The sequence below is a fragment of the Ambystoma mexicanum genome, chromosome 12, assembly GCF_040938575.1.
Source record: "Ambystoma mexicanum isolate Mex_15411 chromosome 12, UKY_AmexF1_1, whole genome shotgun sequence".
Taxonomy (NCBI): domain Eukaryota; kingdom Metazoa; phylum Chordata; class Amphibia; order Caudata; family Ambystomatidae; genus Ambystoma; species Ambystoma mexicanum.
The window spans coordinates 96,877,374-96,899,451 of NC_090936.1; the positions used below are offsets into that span (position 1 = coordinate 96,877,374).

Here is a 22,078-nt window from a genome sequence, read left to right on the forward strand (position 1 = left end):
AGAACCAGGGCTCGAGAGACTGAGCTTCTGGGAGAAGCAGAGGAAAGGCAGTGTACCTCTGAGGAGGTGCAGTAGGAAGTTTAACTTTTTAGAAACATCGGAGATGTGGGCAGAAAAAGAAAGTGTGATGTCGAAGATGACCCCGAGGTTCTTAACCTCAGAGGCGGGGGTAGGAGGAGGGCCAAGGGAGGATGGCCAGAGAGTGACAGGAAAGGAGGGTGAAGGTGTGCCGATGATGAGTATCTCTGCCTTAATGCCAGCAAGACAGAGATCATTGGCGGCACACCACTCCTGAATGGCAGACAGGCAATCTGAGATGAGAGAAGGAGAAGAGGTGGCTGAGGGAAGCCTGAAGATGAGTCGAGTGTCATCCACAAAGCACTGAAAATTGGAGCAGAGAGAGGCAATGCAATGGGCGAGAGTTGCCAGGTAATGGTTGAAAAGCAAGGGTGCAAGCTTAGACGCCTAGGGAACACCACAGGTGGAGAGGGAGATAGAGGAAAGGAAGAACCCAAGTTGGACCTGTGAGGGTCGATCAAAGAGGAAAGAAGTCAGCCAGGCCAGAGCCTGATTGGTGATACTCAGGTTGTCACAGAAATGGTTGAGCAGGATGGTATGGCTGACCGTGTCAAAGGCAGACGAGAGATCGAGTAAGATGAGGACAGAAGGGATGTTAGAATGAAGGTTGAGAGTAGGTTTTCACGGATGTTCAGGAGAGCAGTTTCCCTACTTCTTGCAGCTCTAAAGCCAGACTGATGGTTGTGGAGGCAACCGACAGCATCAGAGCGACAGCATTAGAGTGAAGGTTAAGCTGCGAGATGGCCAGCTTTTCCAAGAGTTTTCCCAGGAAAGGAGTGGCGGAGATCGGCCGATAGTTTGCAGGGCAAGAAGGGTTTCATAGATTGGACTTCTCTTGAAATCGCGTCAGAGGAGGAAAGAAAGAGAAAGAGGTGAGGCGACTGCAGGAGGGCCAGAGTTCACAGAAGGAGGAGGGTGAAGAGGGGGAGGGGAAGAGAGGGTGGACAGGATGTCCTGTGTTTTAGAGATGAAGTGGGAGGCAAGGGCTGTTCAAAGGGCATGGGAGGTGACAGGAGAGGTAGAGACTGCAGCAGGGTTGGCCAGCTTCTTGCAGATTTTAAAGAGTTTGGCCGAGTTGTTCAATGCCGCAGAGACGCAGGCTTGGATGTCGTCTCTCTTAGTGCGGATAGAGCCGGTAATGCCTTTGAAGCAGGCGGCAGGCCAGTTTGTCAGAGGATGAGCAAGAAGCCTTCCCTTTCCTCTCAGCCACCCTGCACTTACGTTTAAGGGTGGGTAGGTCAGAGCTGTACCAAGAGTTGCACTTGGCTTTGGGCTTCAAACAGATCCTCATGACAGGGACAAGAACAGCAAGAGTATCAGGGATAGAACAGTAGAGCATGGAAAGTGCTGTATCAGGATGCAAGTCAACCAGAGGCGGAGAGGGGGAAGAAGGTTGTGGCGAAGGCCTTAACTGATACACGCTTGATGTCTGAGAAGGTAGGTGGCAGTGTTTGGGTTGGCTTGGCCTGCGGGGTAGAAAGGGAGGAGAGGAGAGAGTGATCCCTCCAGGAGAGAGGAGTGGTCAGAGGGATGGAGAGGGAGTGCTGGGAGGCTGCGTGTACATGATTAAGATACATACTTTTGTTGTTAAAAGAAGGGAGGTGGCGTTATATCCCGTTTCCTTGCATCTGTGAGTGAATGATGTCACAGTGAGAATTGAGATGAATCCTGTGAAAGTCATCACTGAGCCCCGGCCTAATATCTCCTCCTATGTGGTGTAAGGAAGGCATGGTATCAACAGTAAGATGGACACAAGGTACCACAGTTCAAGGGTGTTTATTGAACTTCAATCGGGTTTGAAAAACGCCCATCTAATTCTAAATCTCAAGATGGGAGCAAAATACGACCATCAAATAATAACACAGTCCTAGTGAAGTCTGTCAAAATAAAAGGGCCTATACTAAGAAACCTATTGCCAATCCTTACTTCTAAATACAAATCATGTGGGAAACAAATGTTATGTAAAAGAAAAGTGTTCAAGAAATGATATGTCCTCAGGATTTCACATGCACAAATTCTCACAATATACAGTTTGGTCTCCCTCGTTTGGGTTCGGACCATGAATCCCCCCCCCTCCTTCAGGCTCCGACTTCTTTTTTCACAAAGTTCACAATTTGGTCTCCCTCGTTCGGACTAGGACCTGGATCCCCCCTCCTTCAGGTTCAGACCCCTCTTCCCACAATGTTCACAATTTGGTCTCCCTTGTTCGGGCTCAAACTGTGGATCCACCTGCGCTGAGTTTAGATCTGTTTTCAATTGATCTCCCTCAGCCGGGCTCGGACCAACTTTATCTACTTTGCTATTGTATTGTATTGTATTATTTATCTATATAGCGCCTACACACATTAAAAAGTGTTTCAAAGCGCTCAAGGAGGGTGGGAACATGGGGAAAAAACAGTCGCTCAGAGCCCTTGACATTCTGAGATGATAATAGTCTGCACAGGCAGAGTAAGCACATACAAAATAAATGTAACAGTTGAGATACAGCAAATAGGCCTGCGGCCATTAACTTTCTTTACTATATCAACATCGAAGATTTTCGATAGTGCACAGGATTTTGCTTGATCTGTCGCAGGACCACTGCGATTCACAATTCTTTGCTTTCAATATCACTTTTGCCACCTCTCAGCTGGATACCTTACAGAGAGCTTCTAATTAGCACCCATGCGCTGCCGGCCTACTCTGTCAAAGGTATTGTATCTCGGTTTCAAAGTTCAATCACTCATCTGTAACTCAACTTTACTCTCGTTTCAAACAATGTTCATTCCAGCACTCACCATACCATGTTGCCACTCGCAACCTTGGCTTCAACACAGACCAGTCTTGTATCGGTCTCCTCAACTCACTGGCTGTGTTGATTTTGCAGAGTCATTGCTTTGTTTGTAGAGCCAAGGACAGTACCAAGGCAGCTGAAGAGTAGGGACCCTGTTACCTCCGACACACAATGCTTCTATACGAGATTTCAGGAAAGGGACGGTTACTTGTTGAAAAGGTGAAGGGCACTTCCCACCTTGCGATCCCCATCTGTTTTGCCGTCTTTCTCCTTGTGTTAGACTGCCATCTTGGAACTGCTGTTTCCTCGTGTGCTTTGCCTCGCTCAGAGTGTGCTTTCGTGCTCCGCCTTTTATCCGTGTTGAGTAGTGTAATGGAAGTGAGGTGTACGTGTGATGGTCCGTAATTGCCTGACCCCGCCTGACCATTATAATGGGACACGTCAGGTATACAGCTCGGGTGTTAGTCTGTTTTCCCTTATCGCGGGCTGTCCGTAAGAAAGTGTTCGTTTCGGGAAAGGGGGGTGGGTTAAAGTTCCTAAATATCCTACCTGGTAAGATGGGGTAAAGGTGTTAAAAGGAAGTGGATACAGCGTCTCTCCATTCAGTGTCCCACTACCACTCACTCCCCCAAGACCCCTCACCCAGGTGATCCTCCAGCACTGGTCCACCTACAGGAACTGCATCCAAAAGTAATGGCCATGTCTTGGCCACCTGGATGACAGATCCCCTGGGACTAGTGGGTGAGACATCTTCAGGTTTCTCATAGTGGCCAGGCGAAGGCAGCTGCTACCTGAGCCTGACCCTGTGGGTGGTATTCTGAGGGTGGATCATATGGGAGGAGATGGCCATCAGGGGGAGTTGGTGACTGTGATGGGGGAGACATGGTATTCTTTTCTTGATAATGAATAAACTATAATTCCAAAGTTTCTTATGGCCTGCTGCCATAATGCAGAACCATTTACTACTGAAGTCTTAATAACTACTGTTAAACACTTTAAGCAGAACTTGATTCCTCCTTACACATGAATGACCTCTTTCAAACTTCTTTGACATCTGATGTTAACAACGGTTGCAATGTAGGTAACAATGTAAACAACAGGACTTAGAATGCTATTGTCATCTTTGGGACTCCAACTCCCAGAATTCTCTAAGTACTGGGACAAAGAAGGGCAGTAAAGAGTTCATGAGGATTACCAGCATGAACAATAGTATCGTAAGTTCTAGTTGGTGTCAGCGCAAGACTTTTAAAAAGGAGAAACACGTGAGAGAAAAGGAGCAAGGCCAAGAGAGAGAGAGAGCGCAAATGAAGTTCTGCAAGAAAGGACCTGGAACGAGAAAGAGGAGAAGCCAGGTTAGACTGCAGAGCGAGCACAGCCGAAAGCAGAGCCGCTGAGAAGAGCAGACATGTGGGAGTGCACCAGAGTGAAGAGACAAGGTGCTCCCGGACTGCCTCTCTTCATTCTGGAACCGGGGTGGCAGGAAACTAGAGGAAGGGTAACAGATTCCAGACGGGGACTGCGGAGGTGCTGGCGACCGCAGGCAGGTAGTTTCCAGCGCTGCTGTGAAGCAACGCAGTATCCGTGTTGATGAGGGACTGTGAGGGCATCGAGAGAACCCGAAAGGGGAAGTCATACCCAAAGCAGAACTCCGATATGCCGCAATCCACGGGTCAGAGACACCAAGGAAAACCAGTGAGTTGGCCATTTAGTGTTGGTGACCCCGGGGCGTTCGATGGGTGCGTGGACATGAAAGTGAACTTTTCAAAATATTGAGTAAAAGGATATTGTCAAGAGAAAGAAAGAGGGAAAATATGGTACAACTTCCCTAACAGTTCAGTTGGGGAAATCTTGGAACCAGCATTGCCTTAAACCACAAGATTAAGAGAGAAAGAAAGAGGCAAGAACTGTGCTGGTTAGGGGAAAATTGAAACTAGCATTGCCAAGACTTGAAAGACACTGCTACCTTTTTGAAAAGATACCTGGCGGGAGAGTACACCTGGGGATCTGTTGAGTCAAAAAGGGGGCTATTTCTGGCAGGAGAGTAAACCAGAATATCCAAAGCACATGGTCAAACTTTCTTTGGGGTAGAGAACACCAGGGGATCTATAGAAAACAAACGGAGAACAAGAAGTGTTATTCTAGTGAACTTAGTTGAAATTGGCACTTTTGCTTAGCCATCTTGAAGGCTGCTCTTGTTGGAAGTGAACAATTTTGATTTAAACCATCCTGCAAAGTATAGGAGACTATATTTCAACCCTAATGGTAACATTTTGTCATCTTAAGGAAAATATCCAGGGAATAGACACTTTCATTATCTCAAAAAGGGAACTTTGATTAAACAGAGTGTTTAGGGATTTCCTTTCCAGAAACAGTTCAGGGAAGGGAAACAGAACCTAGACAATGGTTGTTTTGTTGAAACTGTATATATGTGAGGTTTTGCACAAACTAATTCAAGTGATGATAAATAGACCGGTGTGCTTGCTTTGTAAGTTAGTGCGAGGGGATAGATGAAATTGGACACAAGGTCAACTTATTTTGGTTTTGTAGGAAGGGATTATGTTCTTTGGTTGGGGAAAGATAGGCCTTTTTACAAACCCTTTTTATTTTTCTAAACATGGCAAGTATTGAAAATACTTTAACTTTGTGTGCGCCTCTCATTGCTGACCATTCACAAAATGTTCACGAATGCCTGGAATGTAGCTGTAACAAGCGTTCCAGCTCGGGCAGCTAGCCTCGGTGGTGGGTGTTGGGGAAGTTTTCCTAAAGTCCTTACTGGTAGTAAGACTTTAGTAAGCTATCCCAGTGGTTTGTAGATCACCAACTCTTTGTATCAGTCTGTACTAACTCAGGACCTTGGTAGAGTGGCAGAGCAGTCAGGCTTATCTTAAGAGGAAGATGTGAGCTGTAGGTAAGTACACTGAACCTTTGATAGACATGCACACCAAAGAAATTCTTACACTTATAATTCATATAAAATTATACTATATATATTGTCCCGGGAGGATAGCTCAGCGGCAGCGTGCGCGTCTTGGAAGCAGGACGACACGAAGCAACAACAGGTTCGATCCCCGGGTCCGCGCTTAAAAACCTCTGGGTGTTTAAGCGCGTTATAAATACGCAACTAAGAAAAAAACAAAACAATCCCTGTAACAGCGCCTCGATGCCTGCGGGCTGTGTGAGCGCTTTATAAATGTTAAATAAATAAAAATAAAATAAAATATATACACACACACACACACACACACACACACACACACTTTAAATACTTTAGACGTTTACACTAGAACACTTCTGAATACTTGATAATTTGATAATACACTTCAAAGGACACTTTCACTTTTGCGTTTGTTTGCGGTTACATTTGTAGCAACGTTAGAAAGGGAAAAGACAATGTTCTTGTTCATGCACTTGCACAATCTGAATGACACCTGGCCTAGTAAGATCGTTGTCGGTCTTCCCTCTGATCCCCCCTCCCTTGCCTCATCGCGTCTTGAACACTTGTGTATAGGCGTGTTATAAATGCCATATCATATCATATGATTGGCTATTACGCGCACCTGCGGTTTTTAACAGTTCATATGGGAATAAATTCACTCTGAAAACACATATAGAAGTGTCACTTTAAGGGAGGGAAATGATTAGTTAGTGTAACATTAGCTTGGTTCAAGGTTCTAAGGAGGGTTTCTTCACACAGCAAGGCTCAAGTCCAAAAACACAACCCTAGCAACAGCCAGTTCAGAGAGGGTTCAAAGTCCTGACAAGAAGCAGAATACAAAGAAGTCCTGAGGATTTCTTCCAGGCTCCAGTGTCATAGAAACAAGTTAAAAACTAACAAGGGAGATGTGTAAAAGGACTCAAAGGGACACAAACAGCGGCCTGAATCAGAGGTAAGAGGGGGTGACCCTGGACACCTCTATGTGCACTCCAATGCTCTTGCGTGACTTATTGGTATCAGGTAAGCAATACTTTCTTCCCCACAGTACCTTAGGTTTGAAGTAAATGTTTGTGCTGGATGCTCCGTAATGTTGCAGCTCTGGCCCCGATCACTGCATTCTTTGGTCTGATTACTGAAGGCAGGACAATGGACGGGATCTCTCAGCAGCAGTCTCGAGGGAGGACCTGTGGCACGACTTTCAACAATTTCTTGCTTCACTCTGGTTTTGGCGCCTTTTCTGCAGCATCAACAAAGGACAAAGATTTCCCGGTCAATTGTCTTCACTTCCTGCAGTGCCACACTGGTGAGGGGGTAAGGGCGAGTTGGATTGGAACGCTAGAGTGTCTCAGTAAAGATATTGATGATTCTGCCTTTTCACGATGATGCACTTGAAATGGGCAGCAGGTCATCTGGTATTGGGGTTCTGCAGCTCTGGAAACTGCTAGGACCTCGGGAGATGGCTCAAGCCAAGGTTAGTCTTGGGACTGGTTGTTCCCACCAGCCAAAGGGAAGCAGTCTTCCTCTTCGGCGCTCCTCTGTTTCACAGAATATAGGGTCAGGAAAGCAGTGGTCGCCTCATGGTGTTGCAAAGGGTCTGCAGGCATCTTCTTCGGTTACTTTAGCTTCCAGTGGTTGACTTGCTTTTCACTCCAGAAGCCTCACCTTTTATACAGCTCCAGCGCACACTCCTCTGCAATCTCTCTCAGCATTTTACAGAAAGGGGCGTTTGGCTGTCCAATCAGGACAGCTAGACTCCCTGTGGGAGCTGGTCCTATTCAGGCACTCTAGCAGACAAAGGACAGGGGGGTGGAAGACTCCTCCACCACTTCCTGCCTGCCCAGACACTCTGGAGCCTAGTCGGGGGTACCCAAGGGTTCCCACCAAAGGCAAAACACACACATTGACCTCCCCCCTCCCAGAATGGTAGAAGGGCTAACAAATAACAACCACACTAGTAATGGCAAAAAAAGAAGGGAGGTCCCAAGTTGGTACTTGGATGCCTCCATTGTGCATTACCAGGGCCACAGACAGTCTGTGGTACAGAAATTACACAATAGTTGGTAGAACACGTCCACTGCCACCAGCCATAACTAGGAGATCGTCCATGTGACTATAAAGTGTAGAGAGAAGGGGGATACTAGGTATCCCTTTGGCACTCCAATGAAGCTGGTGTGAGTCAATCTCTCAAACTATAGAGTTTTGGGAGAGATAGTAAGCATCTCTCTATCCTTAAGAACTGCAGTTACTTGAGAATACAGAAAAATAATCTTTAAGGAGGACCCCAAGGGTCCCCCGCAACACTGCCTATAAGGAGCTGTGTGCTGCAGTAGTAAAAACACAGAGGTCTTTAAGAGCTATGGAGCAGACTAACTGCATAGTACAGGTAGAATATAAAGAACAGAGTTCCAAAGGACAGAGCCCACAAGAATGAATGAGTGGAAAAAGACTCCACTCATTCAGGATTGAAAGAAGTCCAGCAAAAAGTGTTGGGGGTCTCACTAGGAGAAGGGGATAACGCATACAAATGATAAATCTCCCCAACAGTGGGTGCCAGTGCGTCCCATCTCAGGCTCTGCCCCTTAACCAAGTCACCTACCTGTTTCATCTTAAATAAAAAGGAACCCGTTTGAAAGTACCTTCTGCCTCCTGAGGTTTGTCATTACCGCAGATTCCCATTACTTTACTGCATCAACAGTGCTTACCTGCTTTGCTTGATAAGTTATTAGCTGATGCCTATTAAGTGAATCAAATGATAATTGGATACAATTGTATTATGTGATAGTAGTACCTGCTAAGTTTCATTTTTCAGTATGTTCTAAAGGCCCACAATAAAGAACTATTTTTATAACTGACTTTCTAAATTTATTTATTGTGTGCTATTCTGCGTGGACTCATTGAGGGCCTCTGACCTGCCTCTCACAAGAGTAAGCCTTGACTGCTCTCCATTGCTACTTTGATTTGGTTTTGAACTCCGAGCCCCCTGTTCCCCATAAATAAGGGGGCCGCCTAAAATCTGTCCACCAGGCCAGATTCTAGAAATCCATCTTCATACCACCTTACCTTATATCCAGTGCTTGATGCAAAAGCATGTCCACAGAGAAACAAGTAAAAATATTAGGAAGCAGTGACAAAAAAGCTGCTCCTTCACTGAACTTGTGCAATGATTCGGGCATTCTACTGAAGCTTGGTCGTTAAACCATGCAATCAATTGTAATCTTTTTAGGAGATATTTCACAAATTGTAGCCAATGTGTCAGTTTAATCTACTCGCTCTGCAACAGTTCAAGTAATATACCTTTTGTGATTAGCACAGTTTAGATCAAGTTGATTGGGAATATTAGGCCTTCCTTGCATTGTTATCCTAAATATAGGAAAGGTTACATTCATCATGTATGGTGTATGATGTAGTGGACCTGTGAACCCACAGCAGGCATTTAAAAAAAACACGATTTACTGTTTGTGGTTTATTGGGGCCATCGCCTTTAAACTACAGTTCCAAGAATGGCCAAAACTAGATTTACCAGAATAGATATGAGATGGGTGCAGTAGGTAACCTTCCAAGTTGGGTGGAACATCTCAAGATGGCACCATTACCCTGCTCCACATCTTGAGGCTGTTTCATCAGATTTGGGACCTAATCAGCCTTACTAAAAAAAGAATACCCAAACAATTGTACTGGGGACACTTGTCTACCTTTGCACCACCAGTCCAATCTGCCGAAATGCTACAAGCGCGTACTCAAATACATAATTGAGGAATAGGAAGGATGAACTCATTGGTCCATCTCTCCCATGTGCTCTGGATACATTGTGATCACTGCCTGCAAGGACAGACCTTGCCATCAACACTATGTCACTGTTGCAAAAAAAGGTAGCAGGCGCTCCTCTCCAGAAAGAACATGGCATGATAACCTGTTCTAAGATGAGAGTTTCCCGCACACGCTTTTTGCTCACTGAACCTTTCACAGATGGGAAATATCCATTTGCATATCAGTCTTTGTCCCGCCCACATGGGCAGTCCAGCACCGAAATGCTATGGCAATTTCTCTCTGAACAAGAGTACCAACAGCATCCACATACAGGTGTTTCAGCCTTGTTGGGACTCATCAGCGAGGTGAAGCTGTGCCTCTCTGACAGGAGCACAGGCAGCCCTAGCTGACCGAAGGCATTTCTGCACAGTGAAAAGAGTAACAGCGCCAACATGCCTCTTCAGCGCACTCCTCTATTGGAATTAAATGAGGGGGTTAATTCAGCTCCACAGCCATGCCTTGTGGCAACCCAGTTATTAAAATGCATTCCACTTGGTAGGCCTAGGCCTAAGCCTAAAAGGTTCATCGAAAGCTTGTCTCTCCACAGAAACAAATGCACTTAACAGATCTAGTACCATGATAATTAAGACATGTGCCCCTTCCTTAATTTCTTCTATTTGTCAATTTGTAAATACTTCCATATCCACCGGTTCTGTCCCTCAGGAACTTAAGCAATCATGGGTCATGCCAATCCTGAAGAAACCAGGGCTTTCAGTTGATATGCCAAATAATTATCGACCCATCACAAATACAGCGTTCCTACTCAAGATTCTTGACCGTGTGGCCTACATTCAAATTGCAGAACACCTAAAGGCACATCCCATCTTAAAGGACCATCAGTCTGGATTTCGGGTTGGGTACGGCACTGAGACTGCATTACTTGAACTCAAATCTAAATTGATGGTCCGTATGGACAAGGAAGCACCCCTGCTTATGCTGCTCGACCTTTCTGCGGCTTTCGACCTGGTGGACCATGACATCATGGCCACCAGGTTGTGCGCAGTGGCTAATTTTTCATCTTTGGCCTGCAAATGGGTATTGTCTTTCCTTAATAATCTAGAAAGTAGAGTCTTCTGCGGCAATGCAGAATCGGAACCTATTGTAACAACTTGTGGTGTCCCACAGGGTGTTTGTACATCTCCCTGCTTCTACAATATTTCTACAGCCCCCTTGTTTGCAATGCTCGATTCTGAGAACATAATTTTTACTAATTATGCTACCTAGGGCTTACTGGCTGTCACAGGGAAGATGAATTAGCTATTAACAGAGTCTTCACTCTCATTGAGGCCTGGATGGTCCTCAAATTGGCACTGAATAAATCAAAAACAGAACTACTTGTTATAGGCTCACCACATACCATTAACAGAATGGGGCCAAAGTATGAGAACTTCCAATTGGGAGGAGAATCTATTAAACCCCTAAAAAAGGTGAAAACCATTGGAGTAACTTTCGATCAACATATGACTATGAAACAACATGTCAGCAGTCTTGTATCCTCATGTGCATATTACATCAAATAGTTAGCACATCTAAGGCCATTGATCTCACAGGAGAACGCTGAGACTATTGCGAGAGCAATAGTAGGTTCTAAAATAGACTACTGCTCTAGCCTACTCATCGGCATCAGTAAATCTGATTGTTATAGGCTGCAGGTATGCCAAAATGGGGCTGTCAGAGCTGTTATGAATCTTAAATTTAGAGACCATGTCACACCAGCAAGACGTGAGATACATTGTTTGCCAGTGACCTCTAGATTCCTATTCCGAACTCTGACTATTATACATAAGTGCAGATCAGGAAACATGCCTGGATACTTACAACTGCTGCTATCCACAAAAAACAATGTGCGAATACTAAGGTCAAATAATCAGCACTCTTTGGCCGAACCAATGTGCCACACTGTCAGAGCAGCTAATTCAGCCTTTTTCTTCAATGGACCTAGGGCTTGGAATGCTCTTCCTCTACATATGAGATCCATTGACTCCCTTGAATTGTTTAAGAAGAGCCTAAAGACATACTTGTTCAACTAATTGATTCTGAGACAACTATAAACTCTCTTCTCCGCAATGGCTCTGCAACCCAGACTCTTCTATTTGTTATTCGTTGTCTGTGTCTTGTAGTGCCCTCACACCCTCGGGTTCATGGCTGCGCTATATAAATGTCTTAAAGTAAAGTAAAAGATCAATGAAAGCCAGGTGGATTGAGCCTAAAGCACAAATGCTTAAAATGGAATGAGTGATCTGACTGGGCCAAGGTGGTAGTACCGGAGCGGAGGCACTCGTTTTGATGGACGAAGGCTCTTACTGATTGAAGCCCCATCCACACCATCTCATCATCCATAACAGCAAAGAAGATCTTTTTTTCAATAGAGCAGCATCTTCAATGTCTTTCTCCCCCCCATTCCTTCTTGGTAGCAGGATCCATGCCAGGTTGAATTGGCATCAAAGGAGACTGCAAGTGCAAGAGATGTTGGAGGGGCCAGGCAAGGAGATCTGTAAGCGACTCAGCAGAAGTCGGCTCAGTAACAAAAGGAAGACCTTTTGTTAAAGAGATCAATCGCAAAGGCCATGATCATCTGAAAATATGCCGTCCTAACAGTAGCTATTCTTAACAGTCCATTGCATTACATCTATGTCATGCGCCTTTTACCTGAATTGAAAGAATTGATAAAGGGGGGTGAATAATAGCTTGGCCTACACTTAAGGTGATGACAGCATAAGACAAGTGTTATTCCTCTTGAGCTATACAGTGAATCGATGATACAAGGCAGGCATTTCAAAATTGTTTGATTTAAGCAACATTAGTGGCTTGAGAATGAACACTTATCTATCCACAAAACTATCTACAATGTAACCAGATTCTGTGCAGTTGTTCACTAGGGGCCTTACATGTTGCAGCAGAGAGAATTGTGCAGAATGATAAGCACCCATGCGTGACCACATCATGTTCTCTTGAGACATCAATGAATTTTATACCAAATTACTGATATGGTTTATAACCATATTCAGGCACTGTCATCAATATGGACGAACGAGAGAGAAGCCCACTCCCTCGTTACGTGAAAGGAGGAGATCCCATAGGTATTAGTGGAAGGGTAGAGGGAAGCCTGCGTAGTTCCATAGGAGAAACCTCCTACTGGGAGATGTGGCTGAAGGAAGCGAGCGAGCGTGCACCCGGCGCGGTTCCATGGTGAAGCCCGCAGAGCGCTCGGCAAACCAGACGATGCAAAGACCAGAGAGGCGCAGTGCACAAGCCTGAGTGGAAGACGCTGTATCGGCCAAGTCACAGCAAGGTGTGGAACTGCTGCTAAAGACCCGCATGGAGACAGCAACAAGCAAGAATCAACTCTAGCAGATGCGGAGGAGAAGACCACATCAGCCAGCCAAAAAAAGGAGTATCGCCTGAAAGCAGAAGGTACGCAGTTGCTCCCGGAAGTCGGGAAGAAGGCAGAAAGGCCAGGACAGACCTCATGGTGGGGCTAAAACCAAACTACCCCAAAGCAAGAGTAACCAGGCTCCAAGGTGGGCTGAAGAGAACCAAAACCGAAGGAGGGCCCCCCTCAACAGGAGGGAACAGAATACAGAAAATACTGCTAGGCTCAATGGAGGACAGGTCCAGGGGACTACCTTAAGTGGACTTACAAGCCAAAGTATTTTCAAGGGTGACGGACGCCCCGGGATTGATACAAAGTGTCTAGTGAATATGAGAGTGTGAGAGAAAGAGAGCGAGAGTGTGAGCGTGTGTGAGAGAGAAAAAGAGAGAGAGAAAGAGAGAGAGAGAAAGAGAGAGGGAGAGTGAGGAGGAGAGAGAGAGAGAGGGGGAAAAGAAGAGTGAACAAGAGAGAGACACTGACCAAAAGAGGCATTCACAATCGAAAAAGGGAAAGGAGGAAGAGACATTTTGGTGCCCGTTTACTGGAATAGTTCAAGGGGCCTGGGCTCTGTTTCGATACAGAAACTGAACGGTGGGGTCAGAAACCAGACACCATTCTATCATTGGGCAAAAGGCCCTCATAGTATCTTTGTTTAAGTTAGGATATTTTCTGTTTATAGTGGTAGGAACCGGAATAGGGCTAGATTAGGTTTCTGGATGGTGGATTGAGGTTATTTTATAGGACATCCTGATGAGCACTCTTTTAAACTACTTTCTTTTCTTAAGAAAAGGGCCAAGACCCATAGAAAGAGATTGTTATGGTATTGAAATAAAGAAACAAATCAACCAAAATGCCACCTGGTCCCAAAATGCCACCTGGTCCCTCTCCCGAGTCCGACTTCCCACAGGCTGTATACTTAGAATATTTAACCGAGCAGTAGCATCAGATTCCCATTTCACACTTTTGAGAGAAATATACATGAGATTCCAATAGTTTGGTGGACCTCCATAATTCTTGTGTGTTGGGGATCCCTAGAATGTGTTCCCTGATATACCATGACTTTACCATCCAGAGAAGTTGCTGCAATCAAAGTTTAGTCCTCGTATTTTTTACTAAACTCCAGCTTGGTTGTACTGGACAAGCATTAGAGCTGGGACCAACTTCATGGTCTGGATACTGTTACAAGTTCTCCCTGTATACTTTCCAATTGGTGAGGCCAGATATTGAGCCAAAAACCCCCTTCAAACACAAGATACTGTGCACGTAAATTCAGCCATCTCCAACTTACCACTTTTTGTGAAGTCCACATGTGCCTCTTTGTGATGAAGAAGCTCCACGTCATAGTTTGCTGATGTGTTAGCATGTTGTTCTTCCTTTAGATAAAATGAACAAAGATTTAACACAACCAAGTAACCTGCAGCTAAAAATGTTCCCATGAGCAACTGTTTGTTTTCAACTGACATCTTTCTAATAACAAAATATCAGAATGGCACACATAAGTAACCTTCTGGAGCAGGGGTCTCAAAGGTCGATTGTCAAGAGTTATGTCCACTCCATGTCTTACGTAGGGTTATTGTGAAATCTTGTTCTAGTTGGGGCTCCAGAGGGCTGGACATTTGAGACAACACAGAAATTCACAACACATTTTTCTTCAGTTACGATAAAAAGTGCCATTCGAACAACAGAAGGGTCCCAACCCCCAGTGGGAACTCATCCTTTATTACTACATAATCTGCATGCATGGGTTGGAGTGGTGCAAGTCGTGACAAGGAAAGAAAAACATAAAAAAAAATAAAGAGAAGGGGTAGAGGCAGAGGGTAAACTATGAAGAAGAGACGGAGAGAAGGGAGCATTGTGACTGATAGATAATGAGAAAGCAACGGATGCGAGAGAGATTTTGGGAAAGGCTAAACATATATAATACTGGACTCCAAATAAGCAAACTGAGATAGACCCTTTTTGCCCAATTGTGTTAGACATGGTCCCCACCATGTTCAGTTTTCATCTTTTCAAGATTACAGCTCTTCAAAATGGGAAATGTGCCCAACGGAACACAAAAACATTTGGAGGACTAAGAGGTGAATGTGCTCTTGGGAACTACAAGTAGCTTCAAATTGCTTATTAGAGTCTTTTGTAATGCCAAAAAAATGTAACTCATCTGATGTGCCAGAATCTAAAGAAAATGGCTACACAATGAATGCATGAAATCATTTCAGTGCTCTGATTCATCTAGGTCAAATTATGCAGCAGAGCATTTTCAAATAGAGCGGGTGTTAAACATTAGGCATATCATACAACTAACGGAAATATTGCAAATGTTATAGCTCAAAGAGACTTTGTGCAACATACAAAAACGGTGTGGGTTCCTAGGTCGGCTCCCCAATCTTGACATGTTTCTAGGTGAAGTCAGAATCTCAAAAGACTTAGATCTACATTCAGGAATTAAGCCATGGGGATTACAGGGCAGGGGCTTTTTGTGATAACAAGTGGGGGTACGTGGAGAACGGTGGTTGGGAGACCAGGGGAAATCACATTCCACCTTACAAAGGGAGTTGGCTTTGTGCCGTTTAAAAAAAAAAGAGAAAAAAGAAAAAAAGGCATTTGAATTACTTGTATTCTTTTTCAATTAAAAAAAGTATTAGATCCAGTTATTGCGACAATGTTAATTTGAGACCCCATTCATAGCAGTACGTGTCAATTGCCGAAAGATTGTGTGTTGAGATATGCATCTCAAGACTGAAAAAGTATCTTTATGGATATAGATTTGGAAAAACTGGATGAAGCCCTAGATATCATTATCAGTTTGGGATGGATGAATTGAACTTTAAAAAAAAAGAAAAACGTACAACAAACATTGAATTTCATCCCAAAAGGTCAAGACAACATCTGTACGAGTACTAATGCTATAATTAGTCTTTGGACATTTCTGTATGCCACTAAAAGGAGGTCAACTTATGCATGGCCAGGCTGGTTTGGGCAGGTTTGTTTGGAAGCAGTGGTAGTTAATTCCCAAAATGAGTTTTTGACCTTATTGGTGACTAAATTAAAAAGGGAAGAATAAGAAGCGATAAATGTGACAAAACAAGAGTAAAGTCGATAGATATTGAAGATGGATATGTCCTTTTGCAGGAAGAAATTTCAAAATGTGTTGCGAATGGTTGTGCCGTTAGAACCAAAGTCAACTTTTTCAAATGTACACATTTGTTTCATCTTCAGCCAGACTAACTGCATCCACTTTTGTACAGTGTTCACAGTCTTACCAATGTAGCCTTCATGACTAGCAATTATTTCTTAAAATAAAAACTCCTCACTTGACAGCAACAAACCGCAGCCAATATTTGTCCATAAGTCCTCTATTTCACATTTTCGTTCCAATTTGTTTTTCTTAAGCAGGTCAACAAGAAACAATATGCTCAATAACATTCAGAAGTGTATCGCTTTGGACATATCAGATTTTGGAAAATAATAACCATCAGTAGTAAGTAAACATTAAAAAGTCAGTGGGGAGCCTTGAGGAACCCTGCAAAGGCAGCCTAGAGCGTGGGACTGGTACAGTGGCACTGACCAATCCCATAATTCTCACCTAAGAAGGAGTCAAATTAAAACTCCGCCACAGATGCTTATTGCCTTTAGACGAGAGTAGTGTGTTGTGTTTGAGGTTCCTGAAAGGTCAAGCAACATTAGCTCACAAACACCATTGCTTTAAATCTTCTTTCTCAGAACATCCGTTATTGAGAAAACGACATACTCTGTGCCTCGATGGGACCCACAACCAGTCTGGCCCTTATCGTGAAGAATATATCAATCAATATTCACAACTCTTCCAAATAATATGGAGAGAAAAGGCTGGTTTAAAAAGCAATGCCAATTTTCCATGTGCTAAATATTATTGTGAGTTTTCTTTTTTTCTTTTTAAGCAGACAGGGTGACAACACAAAACTTTAAATGTAGTTGGTATAGTTCCAGTTAGTAATATATGTTTGGACAAGCTATTTGTTCTTATGCAAAAAAGAGAAATAAAGGCAACCGTTTGAAGAATGTGTGAAAAGGGAAAACAGTTGGTTCTGAGTCTAAGTCAGATGAACATTAAAGTCAGCCACTGATGAGGTGAGGATGCAAAGTCCATGAACCCCGCCAAACTAGAGGATTGCTGCATGCATCTTCGCAACACTTTCATTAAAAGAGTCTGCCAATATTCTTATAGAGGGACAGGGTGACAATAAGGTCCATTCTTACAGCAGTAAGATTGTGGAAATTGTAAACGTTCTGAAAGTATTCTTTTGGTGGTGTCGGTCGTTGGTATGCTATCATGCAAGTAATATGTTCTATTCTCACAAATATTCTCACAAATAAGGATTTTACATGGTCTCAAAAAAAAAAAAAAAAAAAAAAGGATCAGATTCGACAGCCACATTTCTCTTCCCCATTTCAATTGACTGAGAATCACCCGGTGTCCCTGATGCAGGTAAACAAAATGAATTGCTCACAATTTCTTGAAATATAGAACCACCAACACTCACTGTCGACAATATGCATGGCTAAACTGCTCTTTCTAAAGGCTGATAAAGCAGACCATGTCTTCATGAATATCTTTATGCCATCATTTTCTCTCAGAGTCCCTTCATTACCAGGATTATCACATGGATGGGATTTTATTTTGTTATCTTTTTGTTAGTGGTTTGACAGTTTGTAAGGGACGGTGGACCATCTACATATTTCGGAGTTCAACTGGGCAGCTTGTTAAGAAGCCCATCATAGTTTAGTTTGACCATATAAAACCAACACAAAGGATATTGAGCCAAGGATTCGGCCAGTGTGGCGTCTCAACAATTTCCACAGGCGAGTTTTCAGTGATTAGTTTAGTGGCCCTTTTGTTTGGTGCATGCTAGAGGAGTGATTATTTTCCCATCTCATTGGCCAGTGATCATCGCACATCAGCAGTAGGGCGGATGGATTAGCAAATGGATACTGGCATGGAATGCAGCATCAAGGAAAGTTATCTTTTTAATAAGGAGGGACAGATGCTTTGAGATCTTCAGAATTTAGTTAAGATAGTAAGTAGGGCATGTCTGGTTGCTATAGCCAATAACCAAAGCCACAGAGAATGGCGTGGTGCGTGAAGTCAGTAGGAAAGAGTGATATCTGGTCCACTAGACTCCCCGGTAATACAATTTGCACAATTAGATCTGCAGAATGAAACATTCATTTTTGATGAGGGGAGAATTTGCATTGATGCGTCATTTATCCAGTGTTTTCGCAATATGGATCACTTAAGATTGCAAGAGATATCATGAAATCAGCAAGTACTGAAATGTTTTTAAAGTGCAATTATACTAGCATCTCCAAAGAAGAGAATGGTCAGGCAAAAACAATAAATAGTGCTCACAGCTATCTTGATGTGGAATTTAGAAGAGAAGCTACTAATGAGGCAATATTAAAGTAGGCAAAATGTGTAACCAAGCTCATGTCGACTTAAAGTTGTCTGTGTCAAACCCACAAGACGTTTGTCTTCGGATTGTTTTGAGACAACGAAGCAAGTCCTTGCAGTAAAAAATGCGTGTGTGCCCCATACCAGTGGCTGCCCTTCTTCCCCTTGCACACATTTCAATAGCAATGATAAATCTAGTTTACTATACTTTTGTAAGTACATCATTTAAGCAACAGTTTGGATTGGCAAGAATATGATACAGAAGAAGCAAAGTTCTACAATAACATGACAACGCACAGGGTGAGGGTAAGCTAGTTAACTACAGGAAAGGAATTGCAGACAAAAAATGGAAGCAAAATGAATGAACAAGTCTGTAATAAAGCATGAACTGCTAGATCTACACTAGGAATGGTACAATTCAGCATTTACGTTGCTCGTCCTTTTCATCATAAGCAGTTTCCCTTTTTTCTTAAAATGTATGTACTGACCTGGTCACTGACATTGAATGTGGGCTAGCAAAACAGAAAATATGATTATGATGAGGAAAACCATGTAAAATAAAACAAATACCAAAATCTAAAAATGTTTGCGAAGATGACGCAACATTTGGGCATCAAAGCACAAGAGGAAGCCACACTGTACCTTCATAGGGATGTTTGTGATTGTGGTTGAAGCCAAGTCAAAGTGCTGCTGTACCAAGATATTGAGTTTGGTGGCAAGATGGCGACCTGCTCGGACGCTGTGTACTTCACTGGTTAAAACTGGAGAGAGCTGAAAATTGTAAAAGGATAGACTCAACGCACAGGAATCTAGCAGAAAGGGAAACTTATTTAAGTGGAGAAAATTTAAAACTGACATTTCTTTGCTTAGCTACGCCACTTTCCACATTTATCAACTGATACAACAAGCAAAATGTAATGCAAATTTCACCGGCAGGAGTGGACATTTCTTGACACACTGTAAACCTTGGACTTTGTAATGGTTAGGGCATAGGAGGGGATTAGGCGACAGCCACATATCCCCCCCCCCATTATGAAAACATGGCAGTTCAAAAGAATTACATCACAGAAGGACGACACATTTTGGAATAAGCAAGATTTAGGTGGAACTTCTAGATCACTTGCACCATTTCTTCTTTACACTACAGACAGTAGCTGAAATTACGAAAACATTAAACAGTGCACTTTTGCTTTACAGCATTCCAACATCTCCATCCAAGATGGACTTTACAACGGCTTTTACCACACTATGCAATCAAAACCAGTAGATAGCATGGTATTGTACATATATAAGGAGCTGTTGGTAGGGTACCCAGTACATCACCTAAATTGAGTTTACAAAATCAGCACTGGTGGGAGGATTTTGGGAGGCCACCCTATTATGGGGAACAGGGCAGACACAGAGGTTAGCCAAACCCATATCAAGGTGAGATAGAGCGGTCCAGGCTTAGTCTCAGGAAGTTTGAGAGAGTGGTCTAGGGCTACAATAAGTCCACACAGAGCAATACCAGTAATTCCAGTTAGGAAGGTCAGTATATGGAAATCCAATTAAGTATTAAGCCAAAGCAGATAAAAATACCAGGTAAATATTGTCACACAAAACCCTTATAAAACTTATATACAAATATCCACCCGTAACAAAAATAGAATTGCACACACATCAATTACCAGTGCAACACAGGTGAGTAGTCAGATGCATAGAATAGACAGAACTCTGTAGAATAAACACAAAACAACTTCCCAGATTATAAAGTCCAACCCTAAGATTGGTTTGGGGCATTCTGCCGAAATGTCTCCAGTTCCTAAGCATGTACTTCTTCAGGCAAGTTTTTGTAGGAATAACAGTGCCAGTAGTTTTGATTAATAAAAGCGTTGCAAAGTAAGATGAAGGTTCTAAATCTCAGGTAAGTACTCACCGTACCCTTCATGGATAACCCTACAGCACTTTTTGGCCACTTATCCATCCTTAATTCAGCACTTTCTACACCATCCCGTTCCTATGTCATTCAGTCCTGTCCTCGTCCCTTTCCACCTTCCCCTGCAACATCTAGTCTTCAAGTCACATTCACTTGCGTCATTGTAAAGGACCCATGTCCTTTGCCCTTTTAATAAATGGTAAATTCTGTAAGCATTTGTGTACCAAAAAAGCATTGCTTTTCTTGCGATTTATATAAAATGCTCAACTCAATCCAACACACTAGGATAGGCTCAGGGAAGGATCCTTAACCATGGTTGCACCAACAAAGGTCAGGTCAAAGCGATTTTGGGGCCAGGACTTATGCCCAATGTATTCCTACAGAGGACGGGGGGAATGAAACAGGTATTTTTACTTTCTCCCTGTCTCTGACTCCTTGATCGAGATAGTTTGGATTTTTTTCGAGGTGGAGATTCTCCCGACTCGTTGGATTTTCTCATCTTTGAAATACTCTGAGACTTTGAGGGGGGTCCTAACCACCACTAGTTTACACCTTTATGCTCCCTTAGAGCTTCGTTGGTCATCGCACGGCAGGAATTACACTCCGAAGTGTGATGTTCCGTGCCGAGACACCACAGACATATGCGGTGGGGGTCGGTGATCGGCATCTGTGCCCCACAATCTTGACACTTCTTGAAACCCGTCTTAGGCGTCAATGGAGCCGATGAAGACATTCATAATTAAATTCCATCAACGGTCAGTGAAGAACCGAAGCGCGTTGTAATTCTTCTAAACGAATGCTCGGAAAAACAGAAGTGAAGCCAACAGGCTCTCCACATGCTACTTATACTGATGATGTCGACCGGAGGTCTTCAAGGGACATCGAGTCCACATGATCGGTGCACAGCACAGCCTGTCGAAAACATTTTTTGCCAAAGCAGTTGAAGGTGAAAAGACTTATCAAAAGATGAGGAATACGTGGGAGGATACAATCCATTTGAACATCCATTCTCTAAATCAGCTCGGAGGCCTGCGAAGAAGAGACTTTGGAAGTGCCCCTGGACCACCCAGTGGCTGACCAGCTCAGAGCTTCGACTACCATGCTGCAGACATCGCTGCTCCAAGGGAGGCTTGGAATCCGGGGGAGCGGCATCCTATGCTACAAGACTCACTTCTGCCAAATTTCATGGTTACAGCATCAAAGGGAACCGAGATAGGAGGCGGAGTCTGACTGCCAAAAGTTAATCCTCCTGCATCGTCGTGCATCGGTGCTTATCGTCCGAAACTGCTTTCCTGCATCCATTCCAGTGCAGAGAGGGGGCCTGCATCAAGTTCTGTTGCATTTTCCAACCGGAAGACTTTGCACCGGCATCTGTACCAACCAGAGAACTACTTAAACCTGCAGTGCCTGGGCATCAAGGGCTGAAGCCGACGGCGGGAAAAGTGACCTCAGACCCGATTTAGGAGACGTGGCAAGTCCCAAGAAGAATGGGAGTATGGGGGGTGGGTTGTAACAATACTTACCTGAACTCCCATCTCTCCCTTTTAAATGTTTGATAACTTTTTAACAGTTTGGCTTTGCAAGCACTCTGAAAGTTGGGGACACTTTGGTCAGTTAGAACAACTTGTCCTCTACCACTTGGAACTCTTCTTTGGACCCCAGAACCACTACACTCATTGTTTCCATCCTCACCAAACTGTATGGAACTTTGATGAACTTTTGGGCACAAGGCCCCATACAGCTTAGGGATGGACTTCTAAAGTTAATAT

At 43.7% G+C, this 22,078-nt stretch overlaps 1 protein-coding gene across 4 annotated transcripts in view; it reads right to left on the reverse strand.

Annotated features, from left to right (window-relative positions):
• INTS13 (integrator complex subunit 13) overlaps positions 1 to 22,078 on the reverse strand; it is a 285,831-nt gene that overhangs the window by 195,185 nt on the left and 68,568 nt on the right. For 2 of the 4 annotated variants that reach the window (XM_069628079.1, XM_069628078.1), the window contains exons 7-9: positions 19,037 to 19,165; positions 18,883 to 18,906; positions 14,255 to 14,339 (exon numbers count right to left, since the gene is read on the reverse strand). In XM_069628079.1, the coding sequence (XP_069484180.1) occupies positions 14,255 to 14,339; positions 18,883 to 18,906; positions 19,037 to 19,165 (238 nt within the window). The remainder of the gene's footprint in view (positions 1 to 14,254; positions 14,340 to 18,882; positions 18,907 to 19,036; positions 19,166 to 22,078) is intronic. The other 2 variants (XM_069628081.1, XM_069628080.1) reach the window with 1 other exon arrangement.